The sequence below is a fragment of the Dendrobium catenatum genome, unplaced genomic scaffold, assembly GCF_001605985.2.
Source record: "Dendrobium catenatum unplaced genomic scaffold, ASM160598v2 fragScaff_scaffold_1163, whole genome shotgun sequence".
Taxonomy (NCBI): Eukaryota; Viridiplantae; Streptophyta; class Magnoliopsida; order Asparagales; family Orchidaceae; genus Dendrobium; species Dendrobium catenatum.
In genome coordinates, this window is record NW_021319625.1 from 1,180,634 (window position 1) to 1,205,920 (window position 25,287).

General features: G+C 35.3%; 1 protein-coding gene across 1 annotated transcript in view; it reads left to right on the plus strand.

Annotated features, from left to right (window-relative positions):
• The first annotated feature begins 13,915 nt into the window (after positions 1-13,915).
• Positions 13,916-25,287, plus strand: part of LOC110114658 (calcium-transporting ATPase 5, plasma membrane-type) — a 34,806-nt gene continuing 23,434 nt past the window's right edge. Inside the window, exons 1-10 of the mRNA XM_020847607.2 lie at positions 13,916-14,000; positions 14,096-14,178; positions 14,269-14,377; positions 14,449-14,504; positions 14,611-14,653; positions 14,729-14,812; positions 14,933-15,070; positions 20,641-20,706; positions 20,784-20,879; positions 25,121-25,231. Coding sequence (XP_020703266.1) covers positions 13,956-14,000; positions 14,096-14,178; positions 14,269-14,377; positions 14,449-14,504; positions 14,611-14,653; positions 14,729-14,812; positions 14,933-15,070; positions 20,641-20,706; positions 20,784-20,879; positions 25,121-25,231 — 831 coding nt within the window. The 5' untranslated portion in view covers positions 13,916-13,955. The remainder of the gene's footprint in view (positions 14,001-14,095; positions 14,179-14,268; positions 14,378-14,448; positions 14,505-14,610; positions 14,654-14,728; positions 14,813-14,932; positions 15,071-20,640; positions 20,707-20,783; positions 20,880-25,120; positions 25,232-25,287) is intronic.

Here is a 25,287-nt window from a genome sequence, read left to right on the forward strand (position 1 = left end):
CGTCCACTCCTTGGAGGCACCCCCCAAGTATTGCACTAAACTAGTGTCTCTCCTTTAGCCCCCACGGCTAGGCGGAGAAGCCCTTACAAAAAAATCACTTCCACCTTCCCCGGTGCGGCGGAGTCGCCGGGTCCTTTGACACCAAAGAGATCTTCTTATTTGGTGAACTTACCTCGAGACAAGCCTTGAATCCGATGGTACTAAGGTGCGAGTTCGCCGGAGCAACCGTGTGGAACCCCCTCCACACTCCCTTGAGTCCCCCCTCACAGGATCTTCTCCCTCTCTCAAACTCCACCCTTTCCTCTCTCCCTTTCAAGCTCTCTCTTCTAGTTTCCCCCACAAGAACGAAGCTACAATGGCTGCCAAAGACACTTACAAAGTGCCTTGCCATAGCTTAAATAGAGGCTCTCAAAACGAGCTCATTAATGCAAGTTGCCGACATTATCGTCCAGGATGATAGATATATCGTCCTGGCCGATCAGTACAAATTAAGCTCATTAGCCCGGGACGATATGGGACGATCAGAAGAAAATTGGTTACATCGTCTTGGCCGATCTTACGATCGTCCTGGCCGATTAGTTTAAAACCGATTTCAATCGTCCTGATCATCGCCCTGTTTTTGAGCTGGCCGATATAGATCGTTCAGGCCATCGTCCTGGTCGATCATGCGATCGTCTCGGACGATGTGATCGTATCAATCAACCATTAATGCTTTCCAAAGATACCAGATCAATTTAGGCATGATTGAGTTAGATCGTCCTGGACGATAATAATATCGTCCGGGCCGATTTCCTAAAATAAAGACTTCCTAAATTGATTATGGCGGTTGATTCTTTCTGAATTGAGATTATCGTCCAGGCCGATCTGTTGACGGCTGCCTTAATGAGGATGCCCTGATTAGGGTTTCTATTTTTAGACCGATCGGCCAGGTCGATAGGACGATCGTCCAGGCCGATGTTACCAAAAACAGAAATCCTAAAGGGAACAACATGAAAACTTCTATGTTACATAACAATAGGTCCCACACCCAATACAATTGACTCAAGAAAGAAAAAGATTACAAACTGACACAAACCTAGTCTACCCAATCTTGAGCTGGTTCTGAATTGAAGTCTTGATAGTGTGGTCCTAAAATGTTAGTACATAAGGCAATCGTATAGAAAAGGAAATGTTTGCTATCATCAAAATCATGAACCATAGATCCGCAACATTTTCAAGATTCACTTGGGTCAAATTCTTAACTCATAAGAGCAAAACATTTGATGAATTTAGAATTTTTTTTACTTAAATTCAGATGAAACTAGGGTGTAAAATTTTACCAATTCAAAGTGATCATAGAGGAGAGTTTAAAAATAAAAAATTTGAAAATTTTTTTATAGTACAAGGAATTGATCATAATATTTCAACATCTAGGACCCCCCAGCAGAATGGGATTGTCGAAAGAAAGAATAAAACCTTGATAGAAGCTGCTAGAGTCATATTGGTTGAATATTTACTTTCAGAATATTTTTGGACTGAAGCAATTAGCACAACTTGTTATGTTTTCAATAGGGTGAGAATTAGATCTAAGTTGAAAAAGACACCCTATGAACTTCCTAAGGGGAGAACACCTAATCATTCACATTTGTAGATTTTTGGATATAAGGTGTTTATTCATAATAATGAAAAAACTTCTTTAGGAATATTTGATCCAAAATATGATGAAGAAATTTTTTTAGGATATTTTAATATTGGCAAATTATATATAGTTTTTAACAAGAGAATTTTGGTAATTGAGGAGACCACACATGTACTTTTTAATGAACTAGTATTTTAAAAGAGCCAAGGTTGGAAAAATATCATATTGAAGATATCTCCTAAGAGATTGGAAAGACAAATTTGGAAGAAATGTTAGAACTAAAAATGTTTTGACTGAGAATGCTTTGCCTACAGAATAGAAATTTTCTGAGAGTCACCCTAAAGAGTTGATTTTAAGTGAATCTAGTGAGGGTGATAGAATTATGTGTGGACTTACCAAAGAAGTGAACCATTATGTCTTTGCAGTAATAATTGAATCCACCAATATAAATCAAACACTTTCGAATGAAATTTGGATTTTGGTCATGCAAGAAGAATTGAATTAATTTATTAGAAATGATGTTTGGGAATTGATTGAAAGGCCTAAAGATCAAAGCATTGTTGGAACTAAGTGAGTGTATAAGAATAAAATGAATGATTTAGGTGTTGTGATTAAGAACAAGATAATATTGATGGCCAAGGGGTATAATCAAATAGAAGGAATTGATTTTAAAAAATATTTTGCCCATGTACCTAGACTTGAAGTGATAAGGGTATTACTAGCCTTTGCCTATTTTAAAGATTTTAAATTATTTCAAATATATGTTAAGAGTATCTTTCTTAATGGGGTGATACAAAATGATATTTATATTGAGCAATCTCTAGATTTTGAAAATTCAAAATTCACTAATCATTAGTTTAAATTGAAAAAGGTATTGTATGAACTAAAACAAGTACCTAGGCCTTGGTATTAGAGATTAAGCACTTTCTTATTATAAAGATCATTTGTTGAAGGAAGTGTGGACACTACTCTCTTCTTAAAAAGGATATGAGATGACATATTCATTGATCAAATATATATTAATGATATCTTATTTGGATCCACTAATAAAAATTTTTGTGATGAATTTTTAAAGACAATGAGTAGAAAATTTGAAATGAGTTTTATAGGAGACTTAACTTATTTTCTTGGTTATAGCATAAATTAAAATGAGGAAGGAACATTTCTTAGCCATCCAAAGTATATTAAGGACATCCTCAAGAAGTATGAAATGAATAATACTAAACTAGTAAGAATACCAATGAGTTCCTTAGTGCAGTTAGATACCCTAAAAAAATGTTGATCAAAAGAAATTTAGAGGAATAATTAGATCATTAATTTACTTGACTGCTAGCAGACCAGATATAGTGTTTAGTATTTATTTGTGTATTAGATTTAAAGCTAATAAAAAAGAATCACATCTAATTATTGTTAAGAGTCTAAGATATTAATTGGGAACTCAAAATTTAAGGATTTGGTATCCTAAGCATAGCTCTTCTTTTGAAATCATTAAATATTCTGATTCAAAATTTGTAGGATATAGGGTTGATTGGAAAAGTACTTCTAAAACTTGTTAATTTATAGAAAACTCTTTAGTTTTTTGGTCTAACAGAAAATTAAATTCAGTAACCCTTTTACTACTAAAGCAGAATACATTGCCTTCATTAGTTATGTGACACAGGTTCTTTGGTTAAAATAACAACTGATTGACTTAGAATTTTAAATTGACACTATTCTAATTTTCTGTGATAATACAAGTGCCATATGTATTTCAAACAAATCATATTCAACATTCTAAAATCAAGCATATTGATAGTGGACATCATTTCATTAAAGATTTGTAGCTAAAATAGAAATTGAATTACATCATGTTGCTACTGAGAATCAACTTGCATACAATTTTACAAAGCCATTTGCTTTCGACGTGTTTAGTATCTTAAGAACTATATTAGGTGTGATTGATCTCAATGCTTAAAATTGAATATCTGCAAATTAAATTTGTAATGTATTAATTTGTTTGTTTATTTTCTTTGTTTGTTTGTTACTATTTGTTATTTTCTTAGTGTTAGATTATTTCATTGTTATTTTTCTTTTGTAAGTATTATATTTTTTTGTTTTATTTTGTTCATTGCATGTCGTTATATTATAAGTGATTTGTTTTTGAAAAGATTTTTATTTTTCATGTCTTGTTTTAATTATTTTCTTCATTCTTTATATTTTTTTTTTCACTATAGCGTGTACATGGTATTTTTCTAAGATGAGCTTACAAGACTAAGTTTTTCAATGCATATCATAATGTATGATCCATTATTCTCCGCCTATACGATTGGGGATGATTTTCCAAACTTTTAGTTATTTATCTAATCGTGCGTATGAAATCTAATTTCATCTATATGATCTTATTATCAATTTCTCATGTGTATGAACCTAACCATCATACAACATCAAGCCTTTGTCCCACTACGTGGGATCGGTTGAATCTTTATTAGGTTATTAAACCTAAGCTATTATCCCAAGGCTAACCAATAGGGGAGGGGGGGGGGGGGTAATTGGTAATTTAAAAAAAATTACTCTTGGATTTTAAATTTGAAAACCTTTAAAATTCGTAGCAAGTTAATTAAAGTTTCAAAATAATTTTTCAACCACAGAAAAATAACTTTCAATAAATATAATGCAAAAATTTAAATGACACAAAGATTTATAGTGGTTCGATCAAACACGACCTACATCCACTCCCTGAAGACTCCCCCTTCAGGTATTGAATTATTACCAAAAGTATCTCTCCTTTTGCCCTCACAACAAGGTGGAGAAGCCTTTACAAATCCTCTCTTTCACCAATTCTCGGTGAGACAGAGAACCATTATCCTTTCACACTCTCTAAGTGTTGGTAGAGAATTGTCGTCCTTTCATACCCTCCAAGTGTAGGCAGAGAACATTCATTCTTTCACACCCTCCAAGTATAGGCAGAGAACCTTCTTCCTTTCACACCCTCTAAGTGCAGGCAGAGAACCTTCATCCTTTTACACCCTCCAAATGTTGACAGAGAATCGGATCTTCTCTAAAGATCTTCTCACGAGCAATTTAAAAAGATAAGAGGAAGAGTGATAACCAAAATTATAAAGAGATCCTTACCTTTGAGTAACCTTGTGAACCCTTCACACTCCACTTGTAAGAAATCTCTCTCCAACACTCTCTCACACTCTCTCTTTCAATTGTTCTTGAAAAATCACAAAGACTAGACTTTTTCATGTCAGTTTTAATGGACCTTTTATACTAAAGACACAAAAAACCATGCAAAAAACTAAAAATTTCAATTTTGAATGTGCAGTATGATTGTAGTTCATAAGTACAAACAGTTCAAACACTGTTGCATATGAACCTATTATGCATCGGTACGAAATCATTTCATACACGATCATCGTCCAGTACGAACCATGCTCGTCCAGGATAAATAGTTAGAAAATTTTTTGAGTTCGTCGGTACAAAAAGGAACCCCAAAATTTCAAACTCTGGATGACATACGTATAATGACATCATCATCCAGTATGATCAATTATAAAAAATTTCAAATTTTTCTAAACAAAATGTCAAGATGAAAAGGGGCCTCATAATTTCGTACTCTAAAAGGCATGTACGAACTAGGTTCGTACAATAAGATCCATACTTAGAAAAATTTATTTTAGAGCGAACAATGACCCAACCATTTTGTACTCTGGAAGGCATGTACAAACTAGGTTCGTACAATATGATCCATACTTAGAAAAATTCTTTTACACGACCAGGAACCCATCCATTTCATACTCTAGAAGGCATGTATGAACTATGTTCGTACAATACGATCCATACTTAGAAAAATTTTCATTTATATTCATTTGACTACTCGTCAGGGAAAATAATTGAACAAATTGTCTTGTACGAACTGTATTCATATAGTATAATTATTTTAAAAATTCAAATTTTAATATCTCCCCCCGTGTGTGTGCATAGTTACTCAATTACAATCACACTCTCTCAGTCTGAATAAAATGAAAAATTATAGACTTCATTTACAATAGTCTCTAAACTAATCTAATTTGAAGTCTTTAATAATCTGGAGTATGATTTCTCTGAAATGTTAGTACACATAAACACCAAAGCAATGCATCCAAAATATGTTAGGAGAAATAATAATTAAAACAGTAATATTTAGAATCATCAAAAATAAATATGTTGCAAGAATATCACCAATAAAGAACTAAGTTGCAACATTCTCAACAATCTCTCCCTTTTTTATGATGGCAAAATAATTATTATTTGAACAAAATTGAATACCCTAAATTTCTTCTTAACTCCCTCTGAATGAATAAACATGAGTATATATAGGAATTCCTTTAAGAACAAAATAATTTTAAATATTTTTATTTTTAAATTTTATAACACACAAAACCAAAATAAAAATAAAACACAAAACATCCAAGAAACATAAAAGAACACTAACACACCAACCAAAATAATACTAACATGTTGCAAACCTATTTTCAGGTCTTATGTTTTGATGATTGACAAAAACTTTTTCTCTTGGACTACTTGTTGAGTCTAACTTTTCAGGAATCGAAGATCGGACGATCAAGAAGAAGCCAAGTTCAGGATTGCGGGTTAAGTGGGTTAAGTCAGTCTGTAATTTTATTTTTTACCTTTTGAGTCTACTTGTAATGGTTAAAAAGACTGATGCTAAGTAACCCTTCACACACACACACTTGAGAGGCTTAGAAATTCTGTTTTTGCCCACATCGGCCCGGCCGATATTTATATCGTCCGGGACGATCAGCTTAAAACAGAAAGTCTAATTAAGGATTCTTAATTAAGGCAGCCGACATTAACCTATCGGCCTGGACGATACGTGTATCGGCCAGGACGATAAGCTCAAAATAGAAAGAGATAGCCGCCTTAGACAGTTTAGGCATACTGTATTTTAAATTATCGACCAGGATGATTCCAAGATCGGCATGGACGAAATTACCAAATTATGCCTTAATTGATCAGAAAATCAAGGGAGTAATTAAGGATGATTGATACAATCATATCGGCCAGGACGATCGTGAGATCGGCCTGGAAGAAGTAAAACTGTACGTGCTAAGAGGGAAATAGCCAGTATCCAATAAATTCTATATTAGTAATGATGTTACTGCCTTAATTAATTTAGAGTGCCACAATTAGAAGTTTGTTCTAGAATTTTTTCTTATGTATTGTTAATTATTCTTATTGATTATTTCCAAAATGAATAAAAAAGGTACTCTTAAAGGAATTTTGCTCAACTCGGTCTTTTTTTATTAAAATGACTGCTGGTAAAAGGTGTGCAGGGATTTAGTCACACATCTCCTAAGCAAAGATGTAACATCCGCATCTACTCCATAAATATCCGAAGCACTTATGATTAACAATTGAAGATCTCCTCTCTCTCTCTCTCTCTCTCTCCCCTTTCTCTTGTTATCTCCTTCTAAATAGACAACTCGCAACATCATGCAATGCATGAAAGAGAATTTCTCACCTTGATGCACTCATGTGAGTCTTTCTCTACATGGTGGGAAGATTAGTTTATTGTATTGTGTTATTTTTCTCAAGGGAGCACTCAAAAACACTCATACATGCCTTTTTTTGCATGGTAGGTATACAAACACCATCCCGACGTCCTCCTCTAAGTCCTCTTCTCCCATCCGGTGAGCATCGGTGGAGAAACGATGGCAGACGACAGATAACATCTGTCCACATGCAAGGAGAGGAGTGGGGTGGCACCTTGGTGAGGAATAAGTCGATCCTGGAGGAGAAACGAAGGGGTTTTAGTGGACTGCACTAGAGCAGAGAAATTCTGATGGGACTCTGGTGGAAGTGGTGATGATAATGGTGGAGTCGAGCTTCTCGAGGCGATCTGCAACATGGCAGAGGTTGGATGAATGGACAATGTAGTCGATGCTGGTAAGGAGGGCGACAGGGCGTTATTTCTCAAAGCCGACGACATCATGCAGTAGTGAGGAGGGCGGGATCGCGGGACTGGGATTGAGAGTCTGGACGTGGGTTCAGGATTGAGCGCTGGCGCGCTGCGGAGGGCGAGATCACACTATAAAGGGCAGAGTCCGGACGCGGGATCGAGCTCGTGAGCGCGGGATCGCACTGTATAGGGCAGAGTCCGGTTATATTAGGGTTCTTCTGGGTCATTTCTGGTTGATGTCGGGTTGCTGGGTCAACCTAAACTGATTTTGTAAACAGGCAGGAATCTTGAACTCGAACTCGACTCATATAGCAAACGGGTTGACTTGAACCTAGATTTTTTCGTGTCAGGTTCAGGTCAGGTCAAGTTTTGACACCCCTATTTAAATGGTTAAATAAAAAAAAAGCTTTGTCAATTGGAGCAAGGGATTTTAAAGCTTGAAAAGTCTCAATAAGCTAAGCAAAAATAGTAACAGAATGTCCTATACATTAACCTAGAGTTGATTTAGATAAACATCGTTTGGCTTTTAAAGATATTGACAACCTTCCATACCAATAAATGAAAGGCCAAGTTGGTGTTGCTAAGCTTCTCAAGTTTACAAGCCTCAACAATGTAAACTAAAGAAAGCTTTCTATCCTTTTGAAGTCTATGATTGGACATGGCCTCAACATCAACTATGAAATTCTTAGACATAGCGTGGGGATGATTATTGCATATCATAATTGGAGGGATTTACCAATGTAATTAATTTTCCCAATGATAAAGATAAATATTTTGCGCCTCTTCATAATGGTTGGTTTGGTTAATGAGATCATAACCAGTCATTAAATCATGTTCTCGATCATAAAAACCAATATTTGGAGCAATTTACCCCTATAACCGGTACAGTTATTGTGTATTAATAATGGAGGGGTTCACTACAAAATTTATGTTCTCCACAATGAATCAATCAAATCATGTCAAGCTCACCATGATAATGGGTTTGAGTATCATGAAATTATATTTAGAGAGGTTCACATTCCAAATTAAGCTCCCAACCATAAGGATAATTCTTTCGAGCTATATCCTCCATGATGGGTGAGATTAACACTAGCCATGATTGGAGGGATTCTTATCATAAAAACACCCTTTTAAATAGAAAAGGAAGTACATTTCATGTTCTTTTATTGATGATGGGCTTAATGAAAGCAAAATTATAGACGAAGGAAACTCCATTCAAATTTAAGTCTCTTTAAAATCATAAGATAAAAAAAAAAAGCTAAAAAGCTCAAGCAATAAGTGACAGCTGAGTTCAAAGTGATCACCGATTCATTCATAGCATTAGTTTGTTCAGGATGACAAATCTAAGTTATTCCAAAGCTTACAAGGAGATTTTATTATATCACTGTGTCCATATGATCACTCTAAAAAATCTTATGCACTTAGAATGTGACATGTGTCTCCTGATTGGGTGGCTAACTTAATTGAGATGAACTCATCATATTAGTATTATGGCCTATGCCCATGTGTTCCCTAAGGGCTAAGTTTATGAGTTGTGAGCCGTAAGTCCTTGATAGAGTATGAATTCCTATGTTGGCCAAGATTGATCTTAAAATTTGCCCCTTTAACAAGTTGTCCCCAAGGTTTGCGAGGTGGACGATGCAAATCATAGTTATTAACAATGATCATCAGCTAAGTTGGGTCAACTATCTCCGCTAGGTAGACCAGGATCAGTGGTAACTTTGGTTAATGGAATCATAAAATCTTAATCTAATTTTGTTGTCATTTCCTTCCATCTACTCTAAGCTAATATCATTATATTTTTCTTTGAATTTGATTTTTTGCTACTAAGGCATAGACTTTGTAGAACACATATATTAACTGATGTGAAACGTACTTGCAAGGATGATTAACTTAGGGAGTTTGCACGCTTAATGTTAGAAGCCATAATAATCATATCTTCACAATGAATGCTCTAACGACAAAAGAAAGCACTATGAGCGGTAAAATAAGCTTAGGCCGAATCACGCGCGTAAAAGCTAAGATCATAAAACAATCACGTTAATCTGATGTTGCATACATGGATGATTTTCAACAAGAGATCCCTAGATTAACAATAAGATTAGCCACAATGCAAAGATCCCTCACTTCACTCTCTAGCTTACTAAGTTTTTTTAGCGGAGAATAATTAACATGATCTTCATGGATCCAAAATAATCATAAGAGAGAAGTGGACTAGGAAAATAAGAGATTTGGAGGGAGAGTTTACCTAATGGGAAGACAAGAAAGACCTCTTAATTGCTGTTGGAAAGCAGCCGACTCTTCTCTGGTGCACTGGACAACCTAATACTTTGCTGAAATGTTCTGGACAGCACCCACGGAAGTTTGGACAGCAGGTTTTGGGTCTTGGAAGTTCTGGACAGCAACTTGTAGGCTTCTGGATAGCAGCTTTCAAGGCTCCAATACTCAGGATAACACGTGACGCCTGTCCAAGAATCTGGACAGCAAACTGGGCTGGTTCTTTGGGCCGTAAGCAGAGATCTTTGGTCAGCTGGACAGCAACTTAGGCTTCGGAATTCTGCTGGACAGCAAGGGGACAAGAAGGAATAGTTTGAAAAGCCTCCAAACAATGACCAGAAAATCTGGACGGCAGCTCCCTGTGTTCGACAGAAATTTGGACAGCTTTGATAGGGTGTTGGGAGCCTTTGGACAGCAACCTCTGGCCTTCAGCAGTGAATAACAGTAACCCAATATGGCTGGAATATGGGGACAGCCTGCAGAAATCTCACGTGAAGGGAGGAAAACATGAGAAGAGTTTGGGAGGAGGCAGCTAAGGCTGAGAATTGGAAGGGGAATTAATGAGATTAACTTGGGAGAGAGAAAAGTCAAACAAAATCTGAAATTAATTCTCAGATTTAATAAAATTGGAGGGAATAATTCAAATCAAAGGATTAATGGGAGGTGAGGAATTATGGGAGATAATTAGAGAGTCTTAATGGAGAGCAATTAATGAAAATTGGAGAGAGAGGGGAAAGATTAAGTGGCCGGCCATGTAGGGAGAGGGGAGGGAGAGTTAATTGCTTAGTATGTGGGGCCCACGGAAATTACTAAAGGTTTTAATCAAATCTGAAATTTTAATTCAGATTTCATTAAATGAGGAAGTTTCCTAATTGAAATTTATTAGGGAAGGAATTATTTTAATTCAAATATTGGATTGAATTCAAAGTAATAAACCTTCATAATTGGGAGGATTATTTTAGGAAAGTATTTATGGGCTTAGAATTTTGAATTTCAAATTCCATGGGAAAGGGAGAGGTGGCCGGCGGCATGGGGGTGGAGATGGGGACGGGCCGTGGTGGAGATGGTGGTTTTGGGAGAGGTGGCCTGCGACTGGGTAGGCTACGGCAGTCGGCGGGTTGGGGAAAACAGGGGCTTGAGGTGGAGGAATTTAGGAGAGAATTTGGGTGGTGAGAATGGCCGGCGGTGGAAGCTATGGACGTAGACGGATGGAGAGGGAATTCGATGCAAGAAGAAAATAAAAAGAAAAAAGAAGATAAGAGAACCGCGAACCTTGGAATCCACCAAGATTGACGGGTATTGCTTTTGCCCCACTTGGGCCTCTCTTCTCACAAACTCACTAAGAGATCATTCCAAGAGAGAGAACTTAGAACTCACAAAGAGATCCATAAGCACAAATTGAAAATTTCATATCAATATTCATCATCCTCAATTACAAGAAAGTAGCCTATAAATAGGCCACATGAAGAGAAAAGAAATAAAAGATTAAAATGCCCTTCGGGCTACAACACTACATGACCACCCATAAGGGTAAAAAGGAAAAACAACAAAATAAAATAAAAAACATAAATAAATAGACTCAAGATCGTAGCCGTTGATCTCCGATGTCCTCATCATTAACTTTAATCGAAAGTTCTATCTCATGATAGAGAAAAAAAGAATTAACTATTGTGGCCAGTGCCTAAAAGAAACATTGAACCAAATCATAAAATCTTCGTGAGAGGGTGAAGCCCTACCTAATATCCAATCTTCCTTACAAAAATCAACTCATGTTAACTTGAATATGATAAAGTTGAGTGAAGGTTTTCAGAGGTAGGGGTGTCAATATTTGACACGACCCGAAAACCCGACTCGAACCCGACACGAAAATTTCGGGTTCGGGTCAACCCGAACCCAAAACGGGTCGGGTTAAAGATTTCGACCCGTTTGAAAAAACGGGTCGGGTCCAGGTTGACCCGGAAACCCGAAATCAACCCGGGTTCAAGATTTAAGGAGAAGACGGAACTCGGCAACGATTCGGGAGGCCACCAGTTGCGTGGTTCGAATCTACCATCTCACCAGAGCTTGGCGAGTCGGTGGCGAAGGACTCTCTAGAGTATGTTGGCGCATCGGTGGATCAATGCGGCGCGATAATGCAGAGATTATCTCTGAGGGTAAGGCTGCCCTCCTTGCTGTTGATTCTCACGTTGAGACCAATTCCTCCGATCTCCAGAGTCTAGATTCCTTCTTCCACGGATTTCACTGCCTCGGCCTCGAAGAGGTGCAGTCAATTTAAGACACAAGTTTTGGCAATGTAGGCAGGCAAATCCCCGTACTTTTTTTGAGAAGCCAGAGGAGGTAGGTCTTTTTGAGAAGCTCATGCCTTCTGTTGATGTTAATTTTACAGGATTTATAAGCTGAAGCAAGCGGAGGATGTTAGGGCCACTCTTGTTAAGCAGGCAATCACAAGATCACATCAATTCCTCCAACTTTTTAAAGATCATGAATCTGGATTCTCGAAGAAAGTGCACCAAAGAAGAAACTCAAAACAATTTTGGTGAGGTAGTTTCAGCTGATCACGATGCTGCAATGAAGTAGCGATGGGAGCTCGGCAAAGCGACGGGAGCTTGGCAGTGGCTCGATTGAACAGAAGTAGCGACGGGAGATCGGCAGCTCGCAAAGCCACAATAGTTCGGCAGCTTGCGAAACCAGAAAAACCGTGTCGGGTCGGGTTGACCCGAACCCGAAGCGGGTCGGGTTCGGGTCAGAAAAATCAACCCGTTTATAAAAACGGGTAGGGTTCGGGTTGACCCGAATAGTGCCGGGTCAGTTTCGGGTTTGACCCGAATCCGACCCACAACCCGAAATTGACACCCCTATTCAGAGGCAACAATGCATAAATAGAGCTCTAAATGAAAAAAAGGTTTGGTCAAGTCTGTGAAAAAGATGTATGATAACAAGAGTACGAAAAACTACAATCTATAAAGAAAATGAAAATCCATCAGAACAAACTAAAAAAAAATGACATCTTAAAGAAGTTAATCATGCCATTTTAAACATCAACCAAGTCCAAAATGCTAAAATCATCAGGTGGAGTTATTGCGTTTTGTTTGAATATAGTAAATCTGAGTGGAAGCATTCTTTTGATTAGTACCTCGATGAGAAAAAGCCAGCTGAAATCTTTTATTCGTTAAATCAACAAAATTTCTTATAGAATCTTGAGATTGAATCATGCTAGAATCATCAAAACCCTCCACTTTAGGATAATCTAGTGTAGTACTAGTGAAGATGGTTGTGCTATCGGCAGGAGTTGTAACATTAAAAGTAATGGCAAGATTCTTAGTCGGCTTGCAAATCTCTACATGATCTTGGCTTTTGGTGAATAAGAAGATCCTACTTCACAAACTTGAGGAATAGAGGGGGTATTACTAGCCGACCAATAATCATTAACAAGAGAAGGCACAATATGAGAAGACCCTGATGGGACCAAGGCAAAGGTTGCAGTACCCAACAAACTCGCAGATCCTAATTAATTGCGAGTATTTACAATACATTTATTTGAGTAAAAACTGAGTATATGAAGACTTGGTATGTGTTTTGAAATTTAATGAGCATGATACTAAAAATTATCATTCAATATCATTGCAAGGAAATGTTATACCTAGGTATGATAAATTTAAGTATTTATGGCTATATCATATTGAAGAGTGTAGATATAAATAAGGATATAACTTCTAAAGTTAAGGGTGGTTGATTAAAATGGAGAAATGTCTTGAGAGTTCTGTGTAATAAGTGGGCTTTAAGGTTTATAAAATCTTCAGTTAGTTTGATAATGTTATATGCATTTGAATGTGGAGTTGTAAAAAGGACGTTCATATTTAAAATGAGTGTGGTAGAAATGAGAATGCTAAGGTGGATGTGTGGTGAAACTAGGAAGGATAAGTTAATGATTGATTTTATTTGAGAAAAATATTAGAGTTAGTATTATTTTTCCTAATCTTATTAAGTTATTTGGCACGTTTGTCATGGTATTTGTATTATATCCTGATATCATTCTTTAGTTACTTGTTTTGCTTGTCTAATTTATGTTTCATCCAGGTAACCGCTGTGGGGATCAATACCGAATGGGGATTGTTAATGTCCAATATTTCAGAGGACAACATTGAAGAAACTCCGTTGCAGGTTTTTTCATTATTCCTTGGGATTTTTGGATGAATTATTTATAAATTTTACAATATTATTGTGTTATAATACAATTCAGTTATTCTCTGAAAAAGGTTCGCTTGAATGGTGTTGCTACTCTAATTGGCGTAGGAGGGCTCATTGTTGCAGCTTTGGTTCTTTCTGTCCTAATGATCAGGTAATTATGTCTTCAAAGTATGCCTGATGTCTGATATGAATAATGCGGGATAAGATTATTTAAAACTTAAGATTTAACCACACTTTTCAGATACTTTACTGGTCATACTGTGAATCCTGATGGAAGTGTTCAGTTTGTCCGGGGGCAGAGTAGTTTGAAAAGTGCAATTAATGGGCTCGTTAAGATTCTGACGGTTGCAGTATGTATCTAACATATTCTCCTGGTTTCTACTTTTGATATTCTTTTTAGTAACATTTAATTGATAAGCAGGTGACGATTGTGGTTGTTGCTGTACCTGAAGGGCTGCCATTGGCTGTTACTTTGGCGTAAGTCCGTTGATTTAGTGCTATTTAAGTAAATTTATGTTGCATTTAATATAGGAAAAGCCTAGCATTCTGCTCTTAGTTATACTTTGATATTTAATGTTTACAGTCTTGCATACTCAATGCAAAAAATGATGGCAGACAAGGCCTTGGTATGTATCATTGTAAATTGTATACATATTAACGGCATTTTTGATCTACATGATTCATTTAAGGTTCTATAACAGGTGCGGAGGCTTTCTTCTTGTGAAACCATGGGATCAGCTACTACAATCTGTAGTGATAAAACTGGAACTCTAACCCTGAATCAGGTGAGTTGGTTGTGTGCGTTTGTTTAGATCACCTGGTTGAGCTTATGTCTAGTTATTGATTTACGCTTCATTAGCTTCTATCGTCTATGAAACATAAATTTTGTCATGATATTGTTTAAGATGACTATCGTGGAGGCACATGTTGGAGGAAGAAAGCTTCTTAATCCAGAGAAAATTGAGGACTTTTCTTCTTCTTTACATTCTCTATTAGTTGAAGGCATTGCACAGAATACAACTGGCAATGTATTTGAGCCAGAGGTTAGCTGTTCCATGTTCTCTTGAACTCTCCTTTTCATTTAATTTAGTTGTAAGTGACGTCTATCCTAGGTAAATCTTATTAAGCTATTAGAAAAGTTTGAAAAGCTTCTTTAAAATTTTCTGAGCTGTTATTTGTTAATTCATTTTTCAATAGGTAACTTGTTCAGATAGTTTCTATCAGCCACTTTTGTGACATTAAATAACTCAAACTATATATAGATTTGTCAGCCAAGTAATGCCTATCTCCAATACTTGACGGAACTTTCATATTTTATTGCATCAATATTCAATTTGCTACAGATGCCTCTTTGTGAATATTTCTTACTCTTTTAGTGCTCGTTATAATGTAAGTTTATAATTTTTCTCTTAGGAGTGATGCAGGATGTTTTAGGGTTTATGTTTCTTAATGCGGCTAGAATGATGCAATGAATGTTGCAAATAAAAAAAAAAAAATCACAAATTAAAATACTAAAAACACAAAAATTCACTTTTTTAGGTTCAAACTAGAAATTAAGGGAATTAGGATGACAATGATAATGCAAATTCAAACTATCCAAAAAATCAGTGGGCAAGTGAATTTTTTTTTCTGTAATTAAAATTTTAGTTATATCAAATTTGAAAATTGTCAGGAACTCTAGTAGAGGTAGATTCATATTAGAAATTTTCAACATTTCTAATTTATAAACGTTAGCTCTAATGTACTATAAAAATTTAAATGGCATTACCTTTCTTACATTTATATTTTGAATTGTTCTTGAGGGCGGCTTCTTAAATTCTACTGCACAATTATCTTATCAGTTGGTTTAAACTCCATATGTCACATTTGAAAGCTTCTTGAAGAAGTTGAAAACTCAACTTGCAATCACTTGAAAACTATTCCATTTCTTACTCGGATGGCACCTCTATTATGTATCCCTCTTCCGCTCATCTCTTTGTTTCTTTATTGTTATGGTTGCTTGAAAACATTGATTTCTTATGTCACGATTCAACCCATAAGCTCAAGTTTATGAGGTGAGAATAGAGGTGTAAACGAGTCGAGTTGAGCTCGAGTCAGGGGGTGTTCGAGCTCGTCCAATACCGAGCTCGAACTCGAGTTGAGCTTGAGCTCGACTCGTGACAATGTAACGAGCTCATTGAGTCGCTCGATTTCCCGATTTCTTGGTTTCCCGCCCAGATTTTCCAGTTTCCCGCCCAGTTTTCCTTCCATTTTTGTTTTTCGACCCTGTTTCCTGCCCGGTTTGAAAGCCTGCTGGTTTGGAAAAGACTAAAAGCATGCATATGTCCTCTAATGTAATTAACGTTGCCGCTTTGGACAGATCCTTTAAATTTTATATAATTTTTTTTTGTAATATTCAACGTTTTGTAATGATTAAAGCTGCAACATATTTATATGTTTATTAAAGCTGCAACATTTTTATTTTGGAATAGTTTTAAATTTTATATAATTTTGTTGGAAATTTTTATTGTTTTAGCAATGATTAAATTTTATATAATTTTTAGTTGAAATATTAGTAAAAAACTTTCACTGTTTTAATTTTTAAATATTAATAATAAAAAAATATTAATTCGAGCCGACTCGCGAGCCAAGCTATTCAAGCTCGAACTCGACTCGTGAGTTTAATAAGCTCGGCTCACGAGCCTATAAACGAGTCTAGCTTGAGACGGCTCGACTCACTTATACCCCTAGGTGAGAATAAACGGTCGGACAAATATCACAATCCTTTCAATAATAATAATTACTCAACAGATTAATATCTAAACATAACTGAAGAGAGACTTAAAAAACAATTTTTCATTCTAAACGTATGATAAAATGATTCTTACCTATTTTCATTTTATCCTCTTCTTTTATACAAGGACATTTTTTTATTAGCCATTTAATCTACAAGAGATTTACCTGAAAAATTTTAATTTAACAATTTGAATTTTTTCATAATAAACTTAGTGATCAATTATAATTTATAGTAAACAATTAAACATGCATATAAGCAGTTATGCAGTTGTTTTATTTATCAAATTTTTTATTTGACATACACAAATATTTAATATAAATATAGATAATTTTTTTTTTTAAATTTATTTATTATTTGAGCACTATCTGTATTTTGTACCAATGAAGGTACAATAATTTTCATTTAACGTGTACGGATATATTACGTCCCGAGCCAATACCATAAGAGAGTAAACTTCTATATTTGCATACATATACCTTTTTCCTTTTAATACTTTCTATTTAAATATTATGACTCATTATATTTCTTTATATATTATGCTTATATATATATATATATATATATTACCAAATTTTCTTGGATAATATTTAGCTTAATTATGATTTATGATTTGTCACATTGTAACAATTAAATTCCTCTCTTGCCCAAAATAAAAATATTGGCATTAAATATTATTACTATTAATCCTATGACTTCGAACGTTGTGAAATTAACATCGTATGTATTAGGCTTCTTTAAAGATAACGTCGAATGCATCAAATATTGCTTAAACACCACCGAAGGTCTTTAAATAATTAAGATATTTTATTTATTTATTTAGATATTTTATTATAATATAGAAAATGATTAAAAGAAGGTTTATAATATTCATATTAATTACTTTAGATTTTCTTCTTCCTAGTCGAATTGAGACTATCACCAACTGGAATTCTTCCTATTAAGCAATTATAAACTACTGTTTCAATTAAAAGAAAAAAGTTTATACATTTTTTTTCTAAATTTGAAAAAAGAGAAAATTAAATCACTTATACTTGTCGTCAGAAATGGATACCCACAAACCCATATCTCTTTCCTCTTGCTGAGCATAGATATATTGACAACCCTCAACGGTAATAACTCTCCTTAAATTTTCTCTTTTACAATATCTCTCGCTCTTGCAATTTCTTCTCTTCCTCTCGGTCACTACCTTTTCTACTCCTTTCGTTTGTGCATTTCACTGGAGGGTGCAAAATCAGCTTATCCCTTGCGAGGAGTCATGTATCTTCATGTACGTTTGCAATGCTTTGCTTGGTTGGCTTGCCTGTCCATTCAATTTCTCATTCAGCCAATCGCTTGCTCGCCTGCTCGTGCTATGCTCTACTGCTCTCTTCCACTCGGCTCGCTCGAGCTATGCCTGTTTCTTCTTCTTGAATACACTGCTACTTGACTGGTTTGATTAAACCGGTCTAGTTAGAATAACTTTAACATCTTGTCTCTTTTATTGTTTCTTCATGAGGTAGTTGTGTCACACCCCACGTCGACCTTCTACCAATCGATGTAGGATGCAACAGAGGAAAACATATGATTCCTCTAACATCCAGAACTTATAAACCTTCGAATATTATGATACATCAGGGGCCCACACCTTGTGGGACCCCTGGAAGCTATTATTCATTATGTGAAGATGAATCAAGGAGAAGCTGTTTAATTGCTTAAGAATGTTTCTTAAATCATATTTTAATTATTTAGGAAGGTTTCCTAAATTATGTTTAATTATTTAGGAAGGTTTCTTAAATTATGTTATTGTATTCTAGGGCTATTTAAGGGGGAATTTTCCAGGATTTTAGGATCATGCTATGACAAAGTTTTGTTTTTACTGTATTTCTTTTCTTTGAGGGCTTCCTACTGGTGCCATTAGGTGAGCAGATCTACCTTTCGAATTGTAGATCACTTGCATCTTATTTTATCTTATTGAAGTATTAATACAAAATCAGCCGTCGTTTTGATTTTACTGTAGTTTTTCTATTTGTTGTTTGTTGTTTTTTTCCTTCCAAGGCATATCAAATTGGTATCGAAGCAATTTCTTGGGACCGATGTTTGGAAAAAGAGTTGAGGCATTGGAAGAAAGGTTGGAGGGGGAGTAGGGCAGTTACAAACTGATATGAGATCGTTGAATGAGCACCTTTCAACGATTGAATGAAGGTTTGGAAATTTCGAGGATGGTGAAACATATGTTAAAGAGTCAAGCTAAGATGACTTTGTCGGAAATTAGGGGAAATCACGAAAATGATATGCCAAGAGAAGATCAGAGAGTTGTACCAAGCAAGATTGATGGGGATGAAATGATAAAGACTGTTGGTCTTAGCGTAGAGAAAGATTCAACTAAAGTTTCCTTGGATGTTGATGGTAAAACTGCATCAGCAGAACTTGATTCACCTGCGAATCTCCCAAAAGAAAATAAAAATGGCATTGAAGATTGCAAGCATCAAGACTTTATAAGCCAAGATAATGAAGAGACTTTAGAGAAAACTAAAAATTATGTACAAACTGATTCTTTTTATTCTTCAAGTTCACATAAAGTCTTGGTGGGTAAGCTGAGTGCATAACAAAAGAAAGTTATCCAATCTATTAAGGGGTTTAAGGGTAATGCATTTGTTTTAAAAATAATAGAACATTCTTCTACTATTGGAGATTTTGTTAATTCAGAATGCAAAATCAAGTCAGTGACTGTGATGCTGACACGATTTTTGAGAGATTCTTCACAAAAGAGAAATGGAAAGAAAAATATCTGTATTGCTTCACATAAACAAACTGTTGATAGAATTTTAAGCAGCAAACATGCTTAGTAGTTCCTCGTGGATCCAACAGGAAATGCTTTCCAAGATTACAATTATTCGCCAATTTTCTTTTGCAACTGGAAAAATATTCTCTAGCAACAATTTCCTTCGTTCCACCTTGAGGATAAGGTGACTATTTGGGAGGGGAGTATTGATACGTCAGGTTGTGCCCATCTTGTGGGACTCAGGGAAGCTATTATTCATTATGTGAGGAGGAATCAAGGATAAGCTATTTAATTATTTAAGAATATTTTTTATATCATGTTTAGTTGTTTAGGAATGTTTCCTAAATTATATTTAATTATTTAGGAAGGTTTCTTAAATTTTGTTATTGTGTTCTAGGGCTATTTAAGGGGGAGTTGTCTAGGGTTTTAGGATCATGCTATGACTGAGTTTTGGTTTTGCTTTAGTTCTTTTCTTTGAGGGCTTCCTAGCAGTGTCTAGGTTGATTGGGAGAGCCGATCTACCTCTCAAATTATAGATCACATGTATCTTATTTTGTATCAATACTTCAATAAGAGAGGTAGATTGGCTCTCCCAATCAACCTAGACATCACTAGGAAGCCCTCAAAGAAAGGGGACTATCAGGTAAGGATCTAGAAGAGAGTATAATATCAAATGGACAAGGGAGAAGAGTGGTGGCAGTAGGATAGAATTAGTCCTACACGAGGGAGAAACTTTTTGAACATCTAAATTATATGATCAATGCCTTTGATTGCTTCTATTGCCATCATTGTTATGGGTGCCTATATGCGTTTTTTATGTTTTTTTTACATATTTTATGTTCTCTTTGTTCTGTCATGATAATCACTTTATTTTCTCTCTTATTCGAAACTTTATGTATGTAAAGAGGACAATATCCTAAACTCTTTTTATCTCATCCTAATTGGTTTAGTGTATGACAATGCTTTTATATAAAGAAAGACTACACAATCTCGTATTTGTCATAAGTTTCCTGTTTCTCCAAATTTTTAAATATATCTATAATCTAACCATTCGTAAAATGTACCCATGTATTTAGGATGGAGAGCCTGTTGAAGTTACTGGTTCACCCACTGAGAAGGCAATACTTTCTTGGGGAGTCAAGGTAAGTGGCATGCTATAGTTAACCTTTTGCGGCATTTTTGTATTTTCTGTTGACTGATTATTTCTGATGTTCTATAGCTGGGAATGAAGTTTGGTGATGTAAGATCGAGATCTACAATTCTTCATGTCTCTCCTTTTAACTCAGTGAACAAACGAGGAGGCGTTGCAGTACTGGTGATAATCATGTTTATATTATCATCTTTTTATTCTTATTTATCTTAATTTTAGAATGTTCCTCTATTCAGCTTTATGTTGTGATCTTCTTTTTTATTTTAACTGTTTCAAAAATCTTTCTTTTGCTTTTGATTAAGACTAAATCATAGTTTGACACGGTGTTTTGGAAACACTTAATTCCGTGCTATCTTTCGACCTTTGTAAACTATGTTGATTAGATCCTTCCTATTAATAGCATTTCAGGAAATATTAAAAAAAAAAGGTTACGTTATAGTTAAATATCATTTTGGTTGACTTCCAGCTAAAAAGTTTGTTTTTATCATTTTTAAAATATGCAGCCTATTGACTACATCTCTAACCTTCCTTCCAATGTCACTGACTGGCCCAAGTACTTTGAATATAAAGCACGGAACAAACAGTTGTATAATAGTTAAACTTATTTCAAACCACAGTAAAAAAAAATCTAATAAACTATCATCCAAATTTTCAAAGAGCCATTAATTGTTCATCACAATTTAAAACATATATAATTCAATTATAATCCAATTTTGAAAAGCATTTAACGAGAATCAAATGCATAGGATCTTTGCATACCTACTTTCATTTACTATTCTTGAATATACCAAACTGCTTTTCTTTTAGCAATCTAATCTATATGAGCTTTACCTAAAGTACTTCATTTAATGGGTTGAGTTTGAATTATCAAACTCACTGGTTAGTTACAGCTCTATAATATAACAATAAATAAAATAATATGCATGCGAGTCATCCTAAGTAATCATTAAACCTTTTATTTAAGGAATTTAAACATGTGCTATGGTAAGATTAAAATATCATTTTACAAAAAATATGATTTTATATTGTATTTGCCAAATTCTAACTTTTAATATAATATTCATTTAAAGGTCACCGTTTAAAATTTGCACCGATTAAGGCACAATTATTTTCATTTTCATTTCCTTTTGCATCGATTTCTATTTTTTGTGCATCGGTGTATTGCTTCTTCTGACAATGTTGTAAGGGGGTGAACTCCATTTAACATGCATATATATTTCTTTTTAGGGGGATTTACATCCATACCACTTTATATCATGCTATTTACATATCTAAAATCTAAAACTTTAATATTTCATGTCTATCCCCCATAAACAACTTGAATATCAAATATTCCACTCTTATATTTCATTCACTACGACCCTATAAATTTTAATATTTCATTCCTTGCACCCATATTTGTTTTATGGGTGATAGGCATGAAATATTAAAATTTAAGGTGTTGGTATGTAATTCCCCCTTCTTTTTAATATCTTTCTTTTTATTATCCTATTTTATTTTTACATTTAAGTTTGTACATTCATGAGTTTCAATAAGATGCTTTAGTATTTAATTTTTATTACAATATAATAAAGGTCATTTTAATATTTTCTTCCATGTAATTTTGTATTACTAACATTATCAATTATGCATACAATAAACCATATAAACCAATGCATAAAATTAGAGAAAAATTGCAACGGTTATAAAATAGAAATGTTATCACTCACCTGAATTTCTTTTTGAAGATCAATTCTTTCACTTCAATGTTACTTCAATCCTTAGTTAATTCTTCCTTAATTCACAACTTATGTATTATAGACACATTCATATCAATTTAGTTATTTAATCCAGAACTACATTTATATTTACATTTTCTAATTAAATTAATAATAATCAAAATAATTAAATTTGAGTTGAACTCTTACCATAGTTATAAAGAAGGGAATTTCTCTTCAACTCCCCTTGCAGGGGTCTGTTCCAAGCAAGAAAAATCTATCGTTGAAGTTTGCTCTTCAAACTGCAACCTGCATTCCTTAGGAGCTGGGCTTTGTAGTGATCGTCATTAACCTTGGGTCGAAAGGCTTCCAGTGTATGATGCTAGAGACAGGACGCCTACTGTATGACTGATAGAGCTGAGATAGAGACCCCTTCGAAATTTGCTTTGTTTCTTACCACCCATAGATGCCACAGATGAAAATAGGTTGAACAACTGAACCCATATGCCGACGGAGATGGATGAAAAAAGTCCTTTGATCGGGCTAATTGAACTAGGGCCATTGAGAGATTGAGAGAATGAATTGCCTTTCCAGAAATAGCTTATGTCATATCGTGCTATGAATGAAAGAGGTCCCTACCCTCATGCCTAACCCCAAAAAACCTGTCAATTTGAAATACGAGCTTTCAGATGTGCTACTTTTGGGGAGAAGATGGGATCTGCTCGACCATAACATAAGGCGCTAGGATGAGATTCACATTGCTAGCCTAGAGGCTGATCTATGGGATTTTTCCCTTGTGTTTGACTATAGCTTAATCCCTGAATCTAGAGCTGTTTGGCCTTCCAACCCAATATTCTATCGAAAGATAGGGAAGAACCAATCCTCGGTAGAGGCTGCTCCAGAGAAGGTTGCAGTTGAGGATGAAGCTTCCTTTTAAGCAGAACCTCAAAATTGATTTTAGCTTCTTTAGAGATTTCTCTGGATGAAAGAAAGTAAGCCGAGGGTAGTAGGTTACAAAATCCGATTTTTGTCTTCTTTCAAAAGATTTTTCATGAAAGAGTAAGGCAACTCCATTCAACAGGGCTCTTCTCTTTCTTCGTTGCCTCGAAATTCTGACACTCTTGCTTATTCGGTCCTGTTCCACATTAGAGCACTTGCTTTCATTGCCTACCTTAACTACATTTTTAGTTTTCTTATTGTCCAAAGTAACATCAAATAGCATCAAACGGTGTTGAAGTCAATGTCGGAAGTGTCACACGTCATCAAAGGCAATATCAAAAGTGTCAAATGTCATTAAAGAAACGCCGAAGGTCTGATTTACCTCTTCTCTCTCTCTCTCTGTTTCTCTGTCTCCTCTCTCTCTCTCTCTGTCTTTTCGTTGAACAAGATCACATAGATCGATCCTTCTTCTTCTTCTTTCTTATTGAACAAAATCTCCAAACCGATTAAGTTGAACAAAATCACGTTTCATCCTCTTTAATTTGAACGGAGCCGCACGTTCTTCGTCCTCTATCTCTGTAGAATAACGAATGGTCTCTCTTCAACTTTGTCGAACAGTGGACGAAACCGCACAAACTCACTCGTACTCTTCTTCATTTTCTCTTTGTTTTTATCGAACGTTGAATGAGATAATATGACCACACGAAAGCTCCCCTAATTCCTCTATGTTGAATTGAGTCGCATAGTCATCACCTTATCTTTCTCTCTCTCTCTCTCTCTCTCTCTCTCTTTTTTCGTTGCTCAAGATACGAAAATTGTATACGCTTGTGTTCGCTGCGTCCATGCACGCATGAGGAGTTCCGTCTGTTCATTCGCTCTCACTCGCTTGTTCCCATTCTAAAATCGATATTTATACCACATCTCCTACTCTCTAAATGGTGGAAGGGCACAAATTCCTTGTTGTCCTCCCCACCTCTCTGCACCACATCCTTTGTATTTACAATTAGAAGGTTCTTTCCTTTAGGTTGATAAAACTAATTTCCTTTCGTTCTTTTACCCATTTTCTGCTATTGTTACTGTGAATTTCCTTGAATCTGTTGTGGACCACGTGTTTTTTGTTATGTTATCTTCTTGCATTTCTTCTATGTTGTTTTATCTTCTTTTGTTTTAATTTTTATTTTATGGGGATAGAATGCATTGGGCCTATTGTGTGACAGAAAAGTGTCTCTCAAACTTAAGAGAAAGTTCTATAAGATGGTGGTGAGACCTGCAATATTTATGGAGAAGAATGTTGGCCATTAAAGAGAAACATAACATTAAGTTAAGTGTTGCAGAAATGAGGATGCTCATGTGGATGAGTGGCAATCTTAGGGATAGAATGTGAAACAAGTATATATGTTAAAAGGTTGGAGTAGCTCCAGTGGCAGATAAGACTAGAGAGAGTTGCCTTAGATGGTTTGGTCACATAAAATTTCGGCCTTCCGATGACCTGGTTAGGAGTATAGATGTATTAGATTTGGTCTACGTTAAGAAAGTAGAGGTAGATCTAAAAAACTTGTTTAGAAAGTATTGGAATTGATCATCTTTTTATTAGATTTAAATGAGAATCTGACTCTTAACAAAACACAATGAAGAAAAAATATTCGTGTAGTCAACCCCATGTAGTGAGATAAAGATTTGAGGTTGTTGTTATTGTTGTTGTTGTTGGGGATAGATCTCTGGTTTTGCATTCTACTTAACCTTAATGTTCTTCTCTTTTAATTGGTACAGTCGGGCTCTGAAGTTCATTTGCATTGGAAGGGAGCTGCTGAGATAATTTTAGCCTCATGCACGAGTATGATGGATTCAGAGGGTCAGCTGGTGGGAATGACAGAAGATAAGGTTATACTCTTTTTCGTGTTCTTTGTATTCTTATCCTGTGCTTCACCATTTTTATC